Here is an 18,199-nt window from a genome sequence, read left to right on the forward strand (position 1 = left end):
GGGGGCCAGCAGGAGGAGGTGCCAGGCTGGCTGTGCCATCTGTCGGTCCCATGCCAATGTGCCAGGCACTGGTTCAGGGGTGACCCCAAGCCCAGGCCTGTGAGGAGTCTGGTGGGGGGAGACAGACCACAGATAATCGCACAAGGAGGGCACGAATCACCATCGACCTAAGAGCTGCAAATGTCGTGGCTGCTCATGAAGGGGAGCCGTGACTTGACCGGTCTGGGGCCGTCAGGGAAGTGGGCACAGAAACCACGGAAAGGAGGTGGATGGCGGTTATTCCCGTGGCAGAGGAGACGGGCACGGGGAGAGGTGCCTGCTGTGAAAAGCAAACAGGGCTGCAGACCGGGCCCTGGAGAAGCAGCATCTTCCAGGGGCAGGAAGGAGGAGCTCACAGAGCAGATGTAGAGAGAGTGGCCGGAGGGGTAGGCCACGGTCTTCTCCTGAGAAGAGAGGCCGTGGCCGTGAGATGCTCGAGGGAGGGTCAGCTGCACAGAAACCACTGGGTCTGACTGATCGGGGCCTCTGGTGCCTCTGGTGAGCGCAGTTTCCATGGGTGCTGGGGCCCGAGCCAGACTGTTCATCTCTGGTTATCTGTGGTTCCACTTGGGCGGCTGCGAGGGAGAGAGGGGGCAGCGTCAGGCCAGAGGATTGTTGCCAAGCGGGGCAAGTGAACTGGGAGGGTGCCCAGTGGCCGTGGTCCCTCCAGGGCCACGTGGCACGTCAGTGTCTTCTGTTTGGGCATGTACGTGAGGCCAGTGATGGGGAAGAAGGAGCAAAGGTATGTGGCAAGTGGTAGGTGCAACTGTGAGGTCAGCGTGAGGGGTGGTTTCGGGCTGGGCGTGCGCTCTTGTGTGTCTGCGCTCGCGTGTACACGTGTGTGTTCGTGCACACACGCTCCCACGCACACGATGGGGCCAATGAGCAGCTGAGGGACGAGCTGCTGAGGGAATGAGCAGAGTCATGCCCGTGGAAACACGACTCCCCGGGTGATGGTAGGGAGCAGCTGGGCAGCCAGGCAGGGGGCGTGGCCAGCTCTGCCCAATGGCTCCGGCCACTCCCTGGGCCGCCCTCCCCACCTGTTGACCAAGTCTGAGGAAGTGCCTGCCTGCACTGGCCAGGGCAGGGGCACTGCTCAGGCTTCTGGGCCCGCTGTGACAGGGCTACCCTCTGGTGTAGCCCTGGGTGTCTCTGGGGGGTCTGTCTGAGGCCCTTTGGTGGAGGGGTGGTTCCGGGGCATCTGTCCGTGCGGGCCTAGTGATGGCTAGGTGTGTGACCAGGCTGCTGTGGTGTCCCTGTGCCCGCCTGATGATGTGGGTCATTCCCCAGGGCCTTTGCAATAAGTGACCTACCACCTTGCTTCCACAGGCAACAGGCTCAGGAGGGCTGCGCAGCTCTCACACGCCTCTACAGCTCCTGGTGGGGACCCTTCTATCAGCCCAGTTCATACAGGGACCACCAGCCAAAAGCAGTCCCTGGGAGCTCTAGCCCTGCCCCCACCATTGAAACTGTCCATCTCCTTGTCTCCAGGACCTTTCCTGTGTGTCCTTCTCTTCCACGTTAGCGTCTTCAGGCTCTCCTGACATGACCCCCCACACACACACCCTGCATTTTCCCACTCCAGCTCCCCCTGCCTGCCCATGGGTTAGGTCCCATGGGTCCTGGGGGAGGGAGCTGGTGGCATCCTTGGCAGTGCCCGGGAACCTTCCTTCTTCCCTCTCCCTGCCCAACATCACACCTCCCCAAAGCTCAGGACAGGGCACTCCACATTCCCACATCTTCCTTTTCTCCTCCCTCCAGGCCAGATATGGTGAGTACAGGCAGGTGTACCACATTCTCCTTTCTCATGCCCCTGGCAGACATCAGTAATCAATCACAGCAGTCTTTTTGCACTGAGTCTGGCTGCAACCTTTTTTTTTTTTTTTTTCAGGCTGCAATCTTGATAGTCTTTGCCCACATCTCCAAGCAGCCAATAGCAGCGGATCCAAGTCAGCCCTCAAGATGTAATCCGTTTGCCATTCCTGCTTTAGGCTGACCCCATCAGGCCCCTCACCTCGGCCCATCCTCAATCCACCCTCACATTTCACATCTGATTCCTTTCTGCCTCACTGCTGGATAGAGGTCACATGGGCATAGCCAGCTGTGGTTTTCTCTGTCCCCATAGGCTGAAGCCACACAGTCCCCAGAACTTGGGCCCAGGAGGCGGTTGAAGGCACTGGGGCGTTGGCCCCAAGTCTCGAAGACAGAAGAGGATCTGGTTGGTTTTCTGTCAGTCCAGAGGGCAGCCAAGCCCTTGCTGGGGAGAGTGTGGCGCGGGGCTTGGGGGTGATGCCCTTGTGTCCAGCACCTGTGCAGCAGCACCTGGGCCCTGCAGGCACATCTCCCAGCCCCAAAAGGGCCTGCACGCCGACCTCCCCGCCCTGGCCCCTGGTCAGGCAGGAGCTGAGTAGCGGACAGCAGGCCCAGGGCGGGGTGGCCGCCCAGCACCCCGGGGCCTGCACGCTGCAGCTGTCCCGGCTGCCTGCCGCCCTGCTGGCCCCTGAGCCCAGGATGCGAGGATGGCCAACTCATCTCAGCCCACGGTGGTGCCTCTGGGCCCTGAGAGCCTGCGCCCCTTCACCCGGGAGTCCCTGGCAGCCATAGAACGGCGGGTGATGGAGGAGGAGGCCCGGAAGCAGCGGAACAAGCAGATGGAGACTGAGGGGCCCGAACAGAAGCCGTGCAGTGACCTGGAGGCTGGCAAGAGCCTGCCCCGTATCTATGGGGACCCCCCGCCGGAGGTCATTGGCATCCCCCTGGAGGACCTGGATCCCTACTACGGTGACAAGAAGGTCCGGGCCTGGGAGGCTTCCCTCCACCTGTCTGTCCATTGTCAATCTGTCCGCCTGTCCCAGGCCTCACAGCTCTCTCCCTGCCGCAGACCTTCATCGTGCTCAACAAGGGCAAGGCCATCTTCCGCTTCTCTGCCACACCTGCGCTCTACATGCTGAGCCCCTTTAGCACCCTCAGACGCTGCGCCATCAAGGTGCTCATCCACTCATATCCTGCCCGAGTGGGGCGAGCGCAGGGGCGGGGAAAGGCAGGGAGGGGGCGGGGATGGGCGGGAGGCCCTCTTTGCACCTCCCCTCCCCACCTGCTCCCTCACTTTCCTTGACTCTCCCCCCGACGCTGTTCAGCATGTTCATCATGATCACCATCTTGACCAACTGCGTGTTCATGACCATGAGCGACCCGCCCTCCTGGTCCAAGCATGTGGAGTAAGTCTCCCCCTCCCCCGTTGCCCCGGTCCCAGGTGTCTGCCCGTCCCGGGTGTGCACTCTGAGGATGCCCAGAGTGAAACTGCTCTTGTCTTCCAGGGAGACAAACACTGTCACTGCCACCCCCATCCACACACACCTTAAGACCCTGGAATGGCACACACTGTCACTCTCACCAATGTCCTCAGCCCCTGGGTGGCATATGTCATTTCTGTGCCCTCCTTCCCAGGAGGTCCATCACTGCCACCCACACCCAGGCGTGACATGGCTGGCCCTGGCCGGCCCTCTCCCTGCCAGGTACACCTTCACAGGGATCTACACCTTTGAGTCCCTCATCAAGATCCTGGCCCGAGGCTTTTGCATCGAAGACTTCACATTCCTCCGGGACCCCTGGAACTGGCTGGACTTCAGCGTCATCATGATGGCGTGAGCAGGGCCCCGAGGGCGTCCTGAGGCTGATGAGGGTGAGGGGAGGGGGCCAGGCCTCAGAGAGGGCAGCTGAGTGGGCCAGCCCTCAGAGGGTGGACGGCAGGGCCGTGGGTCCAGCTTGCAGATAGTGGGCTGCACAATTCTAGGAGCTGCCATTCCCAGGGTCTGGCTGGCAGGCTGTCCCGGTGCCCCTACACATAGCACATATGACCACACACAGCAGCCCTGAGCCCTAGTCCCACGGGCCCCCACCGGGAGAGCTGGGCTACCCTTGCTAACCCCACTCCTCAGCAAAGCTCCTGCACTGTCTTCCCCACCTCTCAGGCCCCGATAGGAAACTTGCTGTGCCTGACCTGTCCCCCCGCATCTCCACGGTAACCCCAACTACAAGGATTCCTTGGGAATCCTCATTCTGGGCCTGGAGAACCTGTGACTTCTGCCCTACCGCCCACCCCCAGCTCTGACACAGCCCTTGCCCCAACCTCCCCACCCAGGTACCTGACGGAGTTTGTGGACTTGGGCAACATCTCAGCCCTGAGAACCTTCCGGGTGCTGCGGGCCCTGAAAACCATCACAGTCATCCCAGGTACTGGGGAGGAGCAGGGACCCTCTGCCCAGGCCATCAGGCCTCCCCCCTCACCCAGGCCTGGAACCAGGCACTCAAGTTCTATGACCCAGGGTCACAACCGTCCCAGGTGGTGTAGGACCCACACCAAAGCCTGGACACAGAGGGGCCCCTGTGGCCAGAGAGGAGAAGGGGCCCCAGGTGGGAGGATGGGTTTTGAGAGGCAGCATAGCAAGGTGGTTAGAGCACAGATTCTGGAGCCAGACTGCCTGGGTTCAATTCCCACCTCCACCACTTCCTAACTTTGACCTTGGGTAAGTGGCTTCCCTGTCTGCCTCAATTTCCGTATCTGTGAAATGTGCATAATAACAGTACCACTCATCCGGTTGTTATGAAAATTCAAAGCCTTGATAGCAATAAGGTGCTTAGAACAATGCCTGGCCCAGGGTATGTGTATTCAATAAAATAAGCAGACTGGGCAGAGCAGAGACCTCCACCTGAGAGAGACACAGAGAATCAGTGATGGAAAGTCCCAGCCCTGTGGGCTCAATAATGAACACGCCACATACCCACTGAGCAATCAGGCCAGGGCAATTCCAAAGTAATGCATCAAGAAGCATGAAATAACTAGAATCTGGACCATGCGGACCCTCAAAAAAGCATGTGGAGAAACTGGAGAAGGTTCATTAAAGGAGAGAAAGATGATCTGAAAAGGCATGGAGAACAGACTCTGGGAGGAGGGGAAATTGTGAAGTCTTAGCGCTAGAAAATACCTTAGTTCTCCTCTAGTCCAAAGCCCTCGTGAATTGCAGTTGAAGAAGGAGGGACCCCGGGAAGGAAGAGCTTACTGAAGGCCACACGGCACGTTGGCCCCTGAGTCAAGGCCACAATACCTTCCCTCGGTGCCATGCTTCCAGCATCCTCAGAGCTCAGAGGGTTTTTATAAGGAGGCTGCTGAGCATCTGTTTTCATACCAAGATAAGAAAAAGAAATAAACTAATATTGAAGCAAGAGACACACTGATTAGGCCCGAGGAAGAAGTTATGGTTGTTCCATAAACGATGGAATCTGAGCCTGGAATTCCATACGATTTGGCTATGCCTTTGCCCGTCCAGAAGAGTGGAATGCAGTATTGCAAAGTCAGCCTAGAGGTTCTCAGAGTGAACCCTGCTGTTCCTTGGGTGTTAACAGGCACTGAAAGAGAAAGGGGGCTTCCCTGGTGGCGCAGTGGTGGAGAATCCACCTGCCAATGCAGGGGACACGGGTTCGAGCCCTGGTCCGGGAAGATCCCACATGCCGCAGAGCAACTAAGCCCGTGAGCCACAATTACTGAGCCTGCGCTGTACAGCCCGCGAGCCACAACTACTGAAGCCCGCACGCCTAGAGCCTGTGCTCTGCAACAAGAGAAGCCACCGCAGTGAGAAGCCCACAAGCCCGCGCGCAGCAACGAAGACCCAACGCAGCCAAAAATAAACAAATAAATAAATTTACTAAAGAAAAAAAAAGAGAGAGAAAGGGTTCTGTGTCAAATAAGGTGAAACGTGGCATTAAAGTTTTTGTTTCTGTAGGACTTTTCCGAGCCTTTGATAGGCTAATCTACACAAGGACCCTCCAAGAGGGCGCTACAGAGCTCGGCCTTCCCCAAACATGATTGAACCCCTTTTGTTAAGGGCACAGCTTGCTAGATGATCGTTCTAAGGAACACACTTTGGGAGTGCTGACTTAGCGACATTCATTAAGCTCCACTGTGTGACTGGGTGTTGCTCTCTGAGTCGGGCAACACACTGTGAAGTCTTCATAGTCCCTTCTTCTAGTGGCTGAGATTCGGTGGCCATTCAAGGCTCCAGATGGAGGTTGTAACCAGAGAAGGATGGGGCTAATTTGGGAAGGCTTCGGGCAAGCAGTGCCCCAAGTAAGTCAAGGCTTGAAGGAGATGGAGTAGGCAGAGGCTCGGAGGGGCTAAGTTGGTGAGTTACCCCCTGCCCTGCCCAGCCCCAAGCTCTCACCCTCTCTGTGATCAGGGCTGAAGACCATTGTGGGAGCCCTGATCCAGTCGGTGAAAAAGCTGTCAGATGTGATGATCCTCACCGTCTTCTGCCTGAGTGTCTTTGCCCTGGTGGGGCTGCAGCTCTTCATGGGAAACCTGCGGCAGAAGTGTGTGCGCTGGCCCCCGCCCTTCAATGACACCAACACCACGTGGTACGGCAATGACACCTGGTACGGCAATGACACCTGGTACGGCAATGACACCTGGAACAGCCAGGAGAGCTGGGCCAGCAACTCTACCTTTGACTGGGATGCCTACATCAATGACGAAGGTAAGAACGGAGGGTCGGGAGGCCAGTGGGGTCTTTCCCAGCCCCGATGGCAGCCCCTTGTGCGACAAAGAGCATGGAGAAGACCTGAGTGTAAATCCATCACTTAACCAGCTGGGGCAACCTCTGACAAGTCACTTCATCTCCCCCTCCCTCAGAATCTTTACCTATAAGATGGAGACAACAATACCTTTCTCAAAGGGTTTGTGTGACAACAAATGCCAAGTTGCTTTGAAAATCCTAAAGCTTCTGCTATAAAAAGCAGCAGTCCATAGTCCCTAACCTACGTACTCCTTGTTCTCCATCACACCACATGCTCGCACCCTGGCAGGGCCACCACCAGGCCCCCGCATCCTATTCACATACCCAGACTTCATAGGCCCACACGCACAAGACAACATTCTCATAAAGCCACTCTTACTTCACACTGTGCCTTCTGGCAGCTGAGAAAATGGTACCCTTTCTTCAACCTGGCATCCTGGATTCTAGTCACATCCCCCCTTCAGTTGAGGGTCCTGCACAGGCACATGGTAGCCCCATCCACACACATGCATGCCCGCCACCCCGTATCCCTCTGTGCCCCTGCTGCACCCCACACTAGGCACTGAGCTGACAGCAAAATGTATCTACCCAGAGACCTTGGAACTTGGAGCTGCCCTTAAAGGAGAGGGAAGGGGCACCCAGAGAGCATCCATCTGGGGCGTGTGGTCCACACAGATGTGTCCACAGGTGCACAGTGGGTACTGTGCCCACAGTGTCCATGTGGTGACATGTTTCCTTTGTGGCCTCTGACTCCCAAAGGGAACTTCTATTTCCTGGAAGGCTCCAATGACGCCCTGCTCTGTGGGAACAGCAGCGACGCTGGGTGAGTGACACTGGCGGGGGTGGGGTGGGGGCGGTGGAGGGCAGGTGTCCCAGGGTTGTCAGAAGATGGGGGATGATTAGGGATGAGGACCTGGGGTGGATGGAAACATAAAGAAAATTCATGCGCATGAGGGGAACAGTTTCCATTTTTCGGGATGCAGACAAGACGGAAGGATATTTTTCTCTTGGGATCCCCCCCATCTATCTCCAGGCTGGAGCTCTCTTTTCTCCCTAAAACCAGCCCCCATCCTATCTTCAGGCGCTGCCCTGAGGGTTACGAGTGCATCAAGGCCGGGCGGAACCCCAACTATGGCTACACCAGCTATGACACCTTCAGCTGGGCCTTCCTGGCTCTCTTCCGCCTCATGACACAGGACTATTGGGAGAACCTCTTCCAGCTGGTACAGCAGCCCCCCGCCCTGCCCCTCAGCCCCACGGCTACCTCCCTCCATCTCCACAGCCTCCTCCGGGCTTGGTGGGGCCCCTAACAAGGCTGTCCCCTCCATGGTACCCCCTAAATGCCCCTACATATAGGTTCTCAGAGCCCTCTGACGCTAGGTACCTGCCCAGATCTGAGCCCCAGCCCTTTCTTCCTTTTCCTCATTTGCCTTAAGAGCTGAGATCTGAGCCGGGCACAGACTCCCAGGCCTCATAAAACCTGCTAACCGGTAGGGCAGCTTAGACTCCAACTCTGCCCATACACAATTATTTACCTTCCACTGTTTGCAGGTGGGCAGGTTGGGTCTGGAGCAACAGTGCCTTCTGGTTCCTGGTGATGTTTCTAACATGAAGATGTTAATAATAATATTTAGTAATAATAATAATAATAATAGCTGCTATTTGCTGAGCTCTTACTAGATGCCAGGCACTATGGGAAAGCTAGGATTCAAGCTGATCCCAAAGCCCGTGTTCACCAATTTTTATCCTGGTTCTCTGATCTCAAGATGTCTGGCTGAGGTCCTCAGGGCTTTCTGAGCCAGGAGACCAGGAAGGTCTGGGTCCTGAGTATATATTTTGAAGCGCCCCAGAATGTGGCTTAGCCTGCCAAGGGTGGCCATACCTTGCCTCAAAAGCCCTCAGACTGCCTGGCTCTGTGAAGGACCCTCTCCTGCATTTACCTATCTGGGCAATGGATGTATGGAGATGGGTGTGGGTGAAAGCAGGCGGGTGCCATGTGACGCTTTCTCTCCCTCCCCGACTCCCAGACCCTTCGAGCAGCCGGCAAGACCTACATGATCTTCTTCGTGGTCATCATTTTCCTGGGCTCCTTCTACCTCATCAACCTGATCCTGGCGGTGGTGGCCATGGCATACGCTGAGCAGAACGAGGCCACCTTGGCCGAGAATCAGGAGAAAGAAGAAGAGTTTCAGCAGATGCTGGAGAAATTCAGAAAGCAGCAGGAGGAGCTGGGGAAGGTCTGGACTCAGGGGGAGGAGGCCGAGGATCCAGGGATCTCCCTGCCCCTCGGCCTGGGTGCTCCTGGGCAGGCTGAGGGGGGTCGGGGGAGGCATGGGGTAGGGCCTGCGAGGCAGAGGACGGGGGGCAGAAGGCCCAGGCTGGAGCTTTGGTGGGGATGGGAGGCATCCAAGCAGTGGAAAGAGTATTTCTCAGCTCAGTGCCTCAGTTTCCCCATATATAACAAGGAATCCGGAGTAGTTAAACCTGACGTAGCCTTCCAGCTCAAATTCCTATGGTTTTATGATTCTTTATGGGCAGCGTACAGGCCCAGGCTGAGGGAGAGGCGGGTCCTGATGAGGCCCCAGGGAGCAGCTGTACATTTACCCATCGTGTCATGAAGTGCAGGGTCAGTCAAGGCTTCAGAGAGTGAAGGGTCTTCAGGATGTGTGTCCTCAGTCACTTTGGTCCCTACCCTGTCACCCCACCACCACCGAGGTTGCCGCCCCTGCCCACAGTAAGCTGGGTGCAGGCCAAAAAGAGGGGCCCCCAGCCTGAAAGGCTCAGGAAGAAGCTCTGAGAATCCATTAGTCCATCCCCATGGCTCAGTGATGGACTTTATGTCCGTCACCCTTGCTGGTCCACAGGCCAAGGCCGCTCAGGCTCTGGAAGGCAGGGAGGCAGACGAGGACCCAGCCCACGGCAAAGACTGCAACGGCAGCCTGGACACATCAACGGGGGAGAAGGGGCCCCCGAGACCCAGCTGCAGCGCAGACAGCGGCGTCTCAGATGCTATGGAAGGTGAGTGCCTGGCATTCCCCATACCCACCCTACCCTGCCTGTCCTGCCCATCAGGCCACTTGGGCTCCCGGGTTGGGGCCGGGAGGGCCTGGCTGGGCCCAGCTTCAGGACAGTAACTTAATATTGGCATCGAAGAAATGGCCGTGATAAATATAGTCCTGGCTTACCCTGGCCCAATTCTGGCTGCAAGGCCAGGCTGTGGCGGGAACTGGGGGCTTCCGGGAGGCCTTGGGGGCTGCCAAGGCAATGGGGAAGGACAGGATAATAATACTAACCAGGAAGGCCCAATGTTCCGGAAACTGGAGATCCTGTTCCTCAAATATCTTCTGGGTAAAAGTTAAACATCAAAGGTCTCTCTGCCCAGATAGAGTCACAGACTCCCCCAAATCCCTGCGCTGCCCCCCAGGCCTCAGTGGGAGACTAGGATAAGGTAACGAGGAGAGGGTGGGTAGACATACAGACTGATGGATGGATGGATGGATGGATGGGTGGCTGGGCTGAAAGATTAATGAATGGGAAGAGACATGGGTGTGTGGATGGATGAGAGGGAGGGAGGAAGGCAGTAAGGAAAGACAGAGGGAGGAGGAGGAAAGGGGGAAGCAAGGGAGGGAAGATGCAAGGAAATCTGACATAGAAGGGATCGGGTCCTCTCCCCAGGTGTCTCGCCTTGTGCCAGGAAGGACTTGGAGGACTTTGCAAACCTCTAGAGGGCCCCATCCCAGCTGACCTTGTGTGACGGGCATCCAGGTGTCTGTGTGCCCTGCCAGAGAATGCCCCAGGGAATGCTGGGCAGGGCTGGCCGAGGAGGTCACTCAACGTTGTCCTTACTGGGACTGTGGTGGGAAGTCTGGGGCCTCAGACACAGTTTAGGGCACCTGCAGTAGCACCCGGGTTGGGGCTAGGGGTGTTGCTGCCAGAGCAGAATCTGCAGCCTTTGCGAGGTCCGGTTTACTAATTCTTGGATGGGGGTGCAGCTCAACCGCCCCCAAACTCTGGGGTGTCCCAATCATGCACTCAAACCCAGGTGTCTATGGGGCTGCCCCCGGCTCCAGTCCCCTTTCCTCATCTGTGACGTGGGGGCACTAACATACTTACCTCATCCATTTCCGGTGGTAATTAAATGAGAGCACGCCCAGGCTGAGAGCCCGCATGGGCAGCAGAGGCCCGGAAGACCAGGAGGAGAAGCAGCGTCACCCATGGGCCTTACGGAGCCCCAGGGGTTTAGAGCTGGAGTGGCAAGAACAGGGGATGTTTCCAGAAAGCTACCCTGGTGGGAAAGGAAGGACTGGCTGGGGACAGTCTGGAGGGGCCGGCATACTGGCAGTGGGAGGGAGAGCCCTCGGGGGGAACCACGGTTTGCTCCTGAGTGGCGCTGGCCAGCAGCAGGTGGAACTGGGACCCAGCCCCGTGCAGTGGCCTCCCGCCTCTCCCTGGGGGCCCTCGGGCCCCTCCCCAGCCGAGATCGCAGCCCTGGGCCATAGGCAGAGGATGGGAGTCACCCCATCGCGTTAGGGGGTGGGGAGCTCCAGGAAGGCGGAGCTGAAGTAGAACACTGGGAGAGGAGCTTGGGGTAAGGCTGCTGAGGGTGTGGCTTTTTGAGGGTCAGCTAAGGGACAGCAGGTTGTGGGGTGGGGCACTGAGGGGTGGGGCCATGTGGGCGGTGTCTAGAGGGATGGGTCTTGAGGGTGACCCACTGAGAGGCGGGGCTTGGAGTAGGCCTCCCTGAGGGGGCGGGGCTTGAGGTGTGATGCTCTAGGGGGCGGGGCTTGGAAGGTGGGACCAAAGATCTAGGTGGAGGAAGGAGCACGTGAGGGGGGATCCTCATCAGGTATCTGTTTCCACCCTACTCCCAGGGCTGGAAGAGGCCCACCAGAAGTGCCCACCGTGGTGGTACAAGTGTTCCCAGAAAGTGCTCATATGGAACTGCTGCACCCCATGGATGAAGTTCAAGAATATCATCCACTTGATCGTCATGGACCCCTTCGTGGACCTGGGCATCACCATCTGCATCGTGCTCAACACCCTCTTCATGGCCATGGAGCATTACCCCATGACGGAGCAATTTGACAGAGTGCTCAACGTGGGCAACCTGGTAGGGAGCGGGCGAGGGAGAGGCTGTCCTTCCTGTGCAGGACAGGAGAGGGGCCACAGGGCCCGACGGGCTGTGTGGAAATATGGGGCACAATTAGGGGGCATAAGGGGACAGGCTGGGGTTATTTTCCCAGCATATGGGTATATGGGGGCATGAGTTGATGTACCAGGGATGTACATGGGGTGATCCATGGGATGTGGAATTTGGGTTTCAGGGTACTTGGGGGCAGACAGAATGGGGATGAGGTGCTTGACCTCTTATGGTCAGGATTTCAGGGGCTTTGGGGTCCAGGCCATGCCCTGGAGGCAGAGATGGGGGAGTGAGAGCACAGAGGTACGGGGGGGCTGGATGGCAAGTCTCTCCACTTTCAGAGGTTGTTGTGGGGCTAAGAGGGACCAAGGGACCTGGACGTGGGGGCATAGAGCCATGGGCACCCAGGCTCAAGAGGCCCCAGCTCACCCTGGAGGCCCCAGGGCATAGTCCCCCAGCCCTGAGCCCCCCTGCCCGCTGCCATTTCTCCGGCATGGCCAGGCCAGCTCCCCTCTCCAGCCCTTTCTGCTCTGCTATTGTTGACACACACTGATCCGCCTGCTTATCCCTGCCCATTAGGAGCATTATCACCTCGTTGCCAGCCCCTGTGGAGCCTGACAAAGGGAAAAAGCCGCCTCCTCCTCCAGCCCAGCCCCACCCTTCCCAATTGCCTTTGCAATCTTTCCAGGATGGCGAATGGGCAAGATGCTCCCCCTCCGCTGAGGGCGCGGGGAGCCCAGGAAGAGTCAGATTTGGGGCCTGGGGCAGGACGAGGACTGGGTGGGCAGCACAGGAATCAGGCCCTGGACTCCCCAGCCCGCGAGGCAGGCACGTCCACACCACGGAGATGCCCGAGGCGGCCGTGGCCAGGCCGGGCTGGAGGAGCAAGGGTGTGCTCTGGACCCGCGGTGCAGCTGCTGGGGTGTGTGTGATGGGCCCGGCCCGCCGTCTGCCCACACCCTGCTCACACTCTGCTGCTGTCTGGGCACCTGCTACGGCCAGGGACAGCTCCTGGGCGGGGCTCAGCATGTGCCCGGGCAGGCTGTGGACCCGGGGCAGCTGGTGCCTGGCAGGAGGGGGGCCGTGCCCAGGGAGCTTTTAGAGGTTCTGCAGCCCTCAGATGAGTCCAGGGCTCTGGGGGCTCAGCTCTGGCTTCTCACTGATCCTCCGCTTCATCCTCTTTTGGGCCCTGCCTTAGACTTCCAAAGCCACCAAGGTTTTCTGGGTCCTGGGACCCCAGCCAACCAGGGTAGAGAGGCTGTAGGGTGTAGGGACAGGAGACTGAACTAAGCACCCCAAGACCTGGTTTGAGACGTGCTTCTATGTGGGCAGTGTGACCGACAGCTTGCTGCTGACCTCTCCGAGCCTCAGTCTCTCAACTCTGGGATGAGCGTGATCATCCCTCCCAACTTCACAGAGGTCGGGATACCGATAAGGTCATAATGAGAACCACAGCATGCTCTATGAGTGTTGAATATTATTATGATTGGGCTGAGGCCCCAGGAAGTCACGTGACACAGGCCAACAGTCCCAAGGCCAGGAATGGACGGGCCCCGGTCTCTGAGTGGTTCCCACTCTGCCCTGTGGCACGGTCGTTCCGCTCCTCACTCACTCACATACACACACCTGTGGGCCGTGGGTACCACTGCTTGCGCCCCCGGGGCTCTGTCACCCTCCCCTCGAGCCCTGGAGGTGGGAGTGGGGTGGGAGGCCCCCGAGGTCCTGTGCCTCTGAGGCTCTGTGACGGGGGCTGCACCCTACCCTGCAGGTCTTCACGGGCATCTTCACAGCAGAGATGGTGCTGAAGCTCATCGCCATGGACCCCTATGAGTACTTCCAGCAGGGCTGGAACATCTTCGACAGTATCATCGTCACCCTCAGCCTGGTGGAACTGGGCCTGGCCAACGTGCAGGGGCTGTCGGTGCTCCGCTCCTTCCGTCTGGTGCGTGAGGCCCTGGCACCCGGGCTGGGGAAGGGTGTGGTGAGGATGCCCGGAGGAAGGGAGGAGAAACTGCCAAGAAGCCAGAGGGCTGGAAGTAAGGCCCCCCTCTGCCCTTTGGTCACCACTCTGCCTCTTAGAACCTTTCTTACTGGAAAAAAGGAGAAAGGTGCCCTCCCCCTTATCACACAGAGCTGCTGGGGGACCAAAATGACAGCCCAGGAGCTGACATTTGGGCTTGACTCTTAAGTGACCTTGGGTGGCAGTGGGGTGGGGACTTCAACCCATATTGCAGAGCTGAAAGCTGAGGCTCAGGAAGCTCATCAGTAGTGGAATTGGGACTCCGAATTAGCATCCTTTCCACTACCCCATAGGGACCTCTCATGCATCCACAAAAGTATAGAGAAGGTAAGATACACCTCTGTGTACCTTTCACCCAGCTCCAACAGCTGTCAACATTCTATAGTTCTTGTTTTATCTGTCCCCCCAATTTTTCTGTGGGGAGTATCTTAAAGCAAATCCTGAGATTTCATTTCACTTGCAAATACTTTAGCCTGTATATTTAAGAGATAAGGACTCTTTCTTTTGATCACTCGAAGAGGATTAGGGGGTAGGATGTGAGCATTCCCATTTAATAGAGAGGTAAACTGAGGCCTTGCATCCCTCAGTGGGTGGGAGTTGAGCTGTTCAAAAGAGTTCTTTCTGGGAATTCCCTTGTGGTCCAGTGGTTAGGACTCTACACTCTCGCTGCCGAGGGCCTGGGTTCAATCCCTGGTCAGGGAACTACTCTTTCTCCTATAAAGATGGGGCTCTCTTGGGGCTGGGCCAGGGGTCCGCGGGCCTCACCGGCCCCTGCCCTCGCCCTGCCCGGCAGCTGCGGGTCTTCAAGCTGGCCAAGTCGTGGCCAACGTTGAACATGCTCATCAAGATCATCGGCAACTCGGTGGGGGCACTGGGCAACCTGACGCTGGTGCTGGCCATCATCGTGTTCATCTTCGCCGTGGTGGGCATGCAGCTGTTCGGCAAGAGCTACAAGGAGTGCGTGTGCAAGATCGCCGCAGACTGCAACCTGCCCCGCTGGCACATGAACGACTTCTTCCACTCCTTCCTCATCATCTTTCGCATCCTGTGCGGGGAGTGGATTGAGACCATGTGGGACTGCATGGAGGTGGCCGGCCAGGCCATGTGCCTTACCGTCTTCCTCATGGTCATGGTCATCGGCAACCTGGTGGTGAGTGAGGTCGGCTGGGTGGCTCCCCCACCCTCGCCCAGGACACCCAAGTGTCCACCATGTGTCCATGCCTTTATTTCCTTTAAATCAGGCTGTCGTTGAAGGTCCCTTTTCCCATGAGGTTACACTGTGTGAAACCGCCGATGCTTGTTTTCTACCTAACCCCAACCCCAAATGGCAGTTTTGTATGGTTTAACTCAGTGGCTCTCAAATTTTAACCTGCTTAAGAATCACCTGGGAGTTTCTCAGAACCTAGATTCCTGGCCCCATGCCCCAGAGTCAGATGCAGCGGCTCTGGGCCGTGGCCCAGGAACCGGCATTTCTAATGAGCTCTGGGTGATGTCACTGCCGCTGGTACAGGGACCACACTGAGGGTAGTACTGTTGAGACCTAGTGTTTTGGGTAAAGTAACATGATAACTGGAGTCAGACTGACCCATGTTGCAGTCCCGGCTCCTCCGCTGTCTATGTGACCTTGAATGAATCACTGCTCTCTGGGTGGCTGAGTTCTCTAACTTCACGTGGAAGAAAAATGGTAGGCCCCTCAGGGGGTGGCCGGGAGGATTGACTGTGACCGAAGAAGGCACAGTGTGGGGTTGGTACCAGGAACTCCTGGCCCTTTTGTCCTCCTACCCTCTCACCCTCTGTTCCCAGGAATTAGGCCATGGGCGTTGGGAGGATCTGGAGATGGCATGGGCTGCATCCATCCTGCCACTTTCTGTATGCGGGGCTGGTGCAGGGAGGGAGGTGCAGGGGCCCATGAGAAACGGGGTGTGAGGCCATGGTCCAGCTAACCAGAATTTCTGTGGCTGGGGCCGGGGGAGGCATCTCTCCGCACCCTGCCGACTCTGCTTCTCCCCTTCTCAGGGTGGGGTCACTCCTGCCAGGAGAGCTGTGCCCAGCTGCCCCCTGTGGTGGCCGACGCTGCTCCGGGCAACAGGGAGTGGGAAGACACACGTCCCCATGTTCTGCAAAAGCCTGTGGAATCCTTGAGCTGCTGGGTCAGCGCTTCTCAGCTATGGCTGAGCTCCGGCTGGGGGCAGGGGCAGACTGGCGGCGGGGGGTGTCACCTTAATTGAGGAGGGGACCGTGGGAGGGGGTCCCAAGCCCCCAGGGACAGCCAGACAGCAGAACCCAGCCTGGTTGCTCCTGGGAGGGGGGTCTTAGGGAGTGGGGAGAGTGAGGGAAGATGGAGAGTGAGGGCAGATGTCCCAGCAGAACTTTGGGGCAGGATTCGGGATGGGTGTGTGGGAGCAGGCTCTGAGTAGAAGTTTGTGAGGGCAAGTTTAAGGGCCTGGAGGTGACTAAAAGGGTCTGCAGGGGGTTTCTCTGTGTGTGTGTGTGTAAACTCAAAAACATTTCAGGCCCCTACTTTGCCACTTGATGACTGGGAAACCTTGAGCAAGTTATTTCTCTCTGGCCTCAGTTTTTCTCATCTGGAAAATGGGGATGATGGGGGTGGTGACCTACTCCACTGGGTGGTCGTAAGGATTACATGACACACGTCCAAGTGCTTAACAAAGCACTTGGCCCAAGAGGCCAGGGGGGTCCAAATGTTACAGGCATTGGGGGAGCAGTGGCGGATTCAGTACCCATCACCAACCAGCATCACACTCCTGGTGTTGGGCTCTGCCACGTGCCGGTTCCTGTGCCAGGGGCTTTACGTGTATTATCCCTAATGCTCTTGACGACCCTGTGCGGCAGGTAATGTTGGCTCCGTGCTTCCAGGAGGCACAGCCCAGAACCACACAGCTAGTGTGAAACGGAGCCTGGACTAGGACCTGGGTCTGTGTAACTCCAATAGCAACAGCGTCAATACCAGCAGCAATGGTACCAATGATGAGGTTAGCATCAGCAGTACCAGCGATGACAGCTGACCTCTATTCATGTTTATTCAGCATTCTGAGCACGTTCCTGGTATTGATCTCTTAATGCTCACCACCCCCTATGAGGGCCGTGCTGTTTTATCGAGCAGTCTCAGGGAGGTTGATTAGGAACCTGTGCAGGATTTGAACCCGAGCAGTCTTGCCCCAGAGTCTGGAACCACTGCACTGAACTGCCTCTGTGTGTGTGCCACCCGCACCCTCCCATCACACACACATGCACACGTGTGCACACACACACAGATGCACACACCTACCCACCCTGATGCCCTTCTCCGGCCCAGCTCTGTGGCTCTCCCACTTTGCTCAAAGGAAGCAGAGTGACCAAGGGGGGGCGGCACTGCCAGCTCCTTGGGCACTGTCCCCGCCCACCACCCTCCCAGGCCTCATGGAAGCAAGTGTCTGCCAGAGGGCACCGGGGCACCCCGCCAGGGTGTGTGGGGACCCAGGTCCCCTGCGTCCATGGCACTCAGGCACTTCCTCGGGGTTACTGTGAAGAAGAGGAAATGACCAGGGCATAGGGAACCCACCCCTCAGAGCCCCCCAGGGGAACTTGCTGTCAGTCCCCCTTCCCTCCAACCCACCCCCCATGCCTTGCCTGAGGCAGCTATTTCTGTCCCCGGCAAGAGCCGTGTGCAAACCCTGCTGACCCAGAGAGCAGCTAATTCCCATCTCAGATGTGTTTCTGGCAACTGGACACCTCCCGCCAGAGAGGGAAAGAAAAACCAGTAAATTTTGGTGGGGGGCAAAGGCAGAAAAGTAGCTAGAAGACATGGCAGTGGGGACGAATACCCCCAGCACATTCTCCCAGAGAGAGAAGATATACAATATACGATATATATATATATTTTAAGACCACATTTTTTTTCTTTTAATTTTAATTTTTTTTTAATTTTTATTTTTGGCTGCATTGGGTCTTGGTTGCTGTGTGCAGGCTTTCTCTGGTTGCGGCGAGTGGGAGCTACTCTTCATTGTGGTGTGCGGGCTTCTCATTGCAGTGGCTTCTCTTGTGGAGCACTGGCTCTAGGCGTGTGGGCTTCGGTAGTTGTGGCTCGTGGGCTCTAGAGCGCAGGCTCAGTAGTTGTGGCGCATGGGGTTAGTTGCTCCACGGCATGTGGGATCTTCCCAGACCAGGGCTCGAAACCGTGTCCCCTGCATTGGCAGGCGGATTCTTAACCACTGCACCACCAGGGAAGTCCCTATATATATATATTTTAAAGATATTATGTCAACATGATAGTTAAGACAATAACAAAAAGACCTTGGAGGACACTGGTGAAGGCCAGACAGTGAGATGCATGGAGAAGATGGCCAAGGGTGGGAGATTCACATTCCGGTCCTCCCTTGGTATCTCAGGGGATCGGTTCCAGGACACCCTGCAGATTCCAAAATCTGAGGA

At 57.4% G+C, this 18,199-nt stretch overlaps 1 protein-coding gene across 4 annotated transcripts in view; it reads left to right on the forward strand.

The window, feature by feature from the left end:
• SCN4A (sodium voltage-gated channel alpha subunit 4) overlaps positions 1-18,199 on the forward strand; it is a 46,732-nt gene that overhangs the window by 14,795 nt on the left and 13,738 nt on the right. For 3 of the 4 annotated variants that reach the window (XM_082441989.1, XM_082441990.1, XM_082441992.1), the window contains exons 2-14: positions 2,165-2,831; positions 2,921-3,038; positions 3,167-3,257; positions 3,555-3,683; positions 4,181-4,272; positions 6,273-6,569; positions 7,368-7,431; positions 7,690-7,831; positions 8,636-8,845; positions 9,473-9,626; positions 11,480-11,718; positions 13,517-13,690; positions 14,562-14,918. In XM_082441989.1, the coding sequence (XP_082298115.1) occupies positions 2,559-2,831; positions 2,921-3,038; positions 3,167-3,257; positions 3,555-3,683; positions 4,181-4,272; positions 6,273-6,569; positions 7,368-7,431; positions 7,690-7,831; positions 8,636-8,845; positions 9,473-9,626; positions 11,480-11,718; positions 13,517-13,690; positions 14,562-14,918 (2,340 nt within the window). In that variant the 5' untranslated portion in view covers positions 2,165-2,558. Of the gene's footprint in view, positions 1-1,984; positions 2,004-2,164; positions 2,832-2,920; positions 3,039-3,166; positions 3,258-3,554; positions 3,684-4,180; positions 4,273-6,272; positions 6,570-7,367; positions 7,432-7,689; positions 7,832-8,635; positions 8,846-9,472; positions 9,627-11,479; positions 11,719-13,516; positions 13,691-14,561; positions 14,919-18,199 lie in introns of those variants that run through there. The other variant, XM_082441991.1, reaches the window with a different exon arrangement.

The sequence above is a fragment of the Balaenoptera physalus genome (genome assembly GCF_965194825.1).
Source record: "Balaenoptera physalus genome assembly, chromosome: 20".
In the NCBI taxonomy this organism is placed as follows: Eukaryota; Metazoa; Chordata; class Mammalia; order Artiodactyla; family Balaenopteridae; genus Balaenoptera; species Balaenoptera physalus.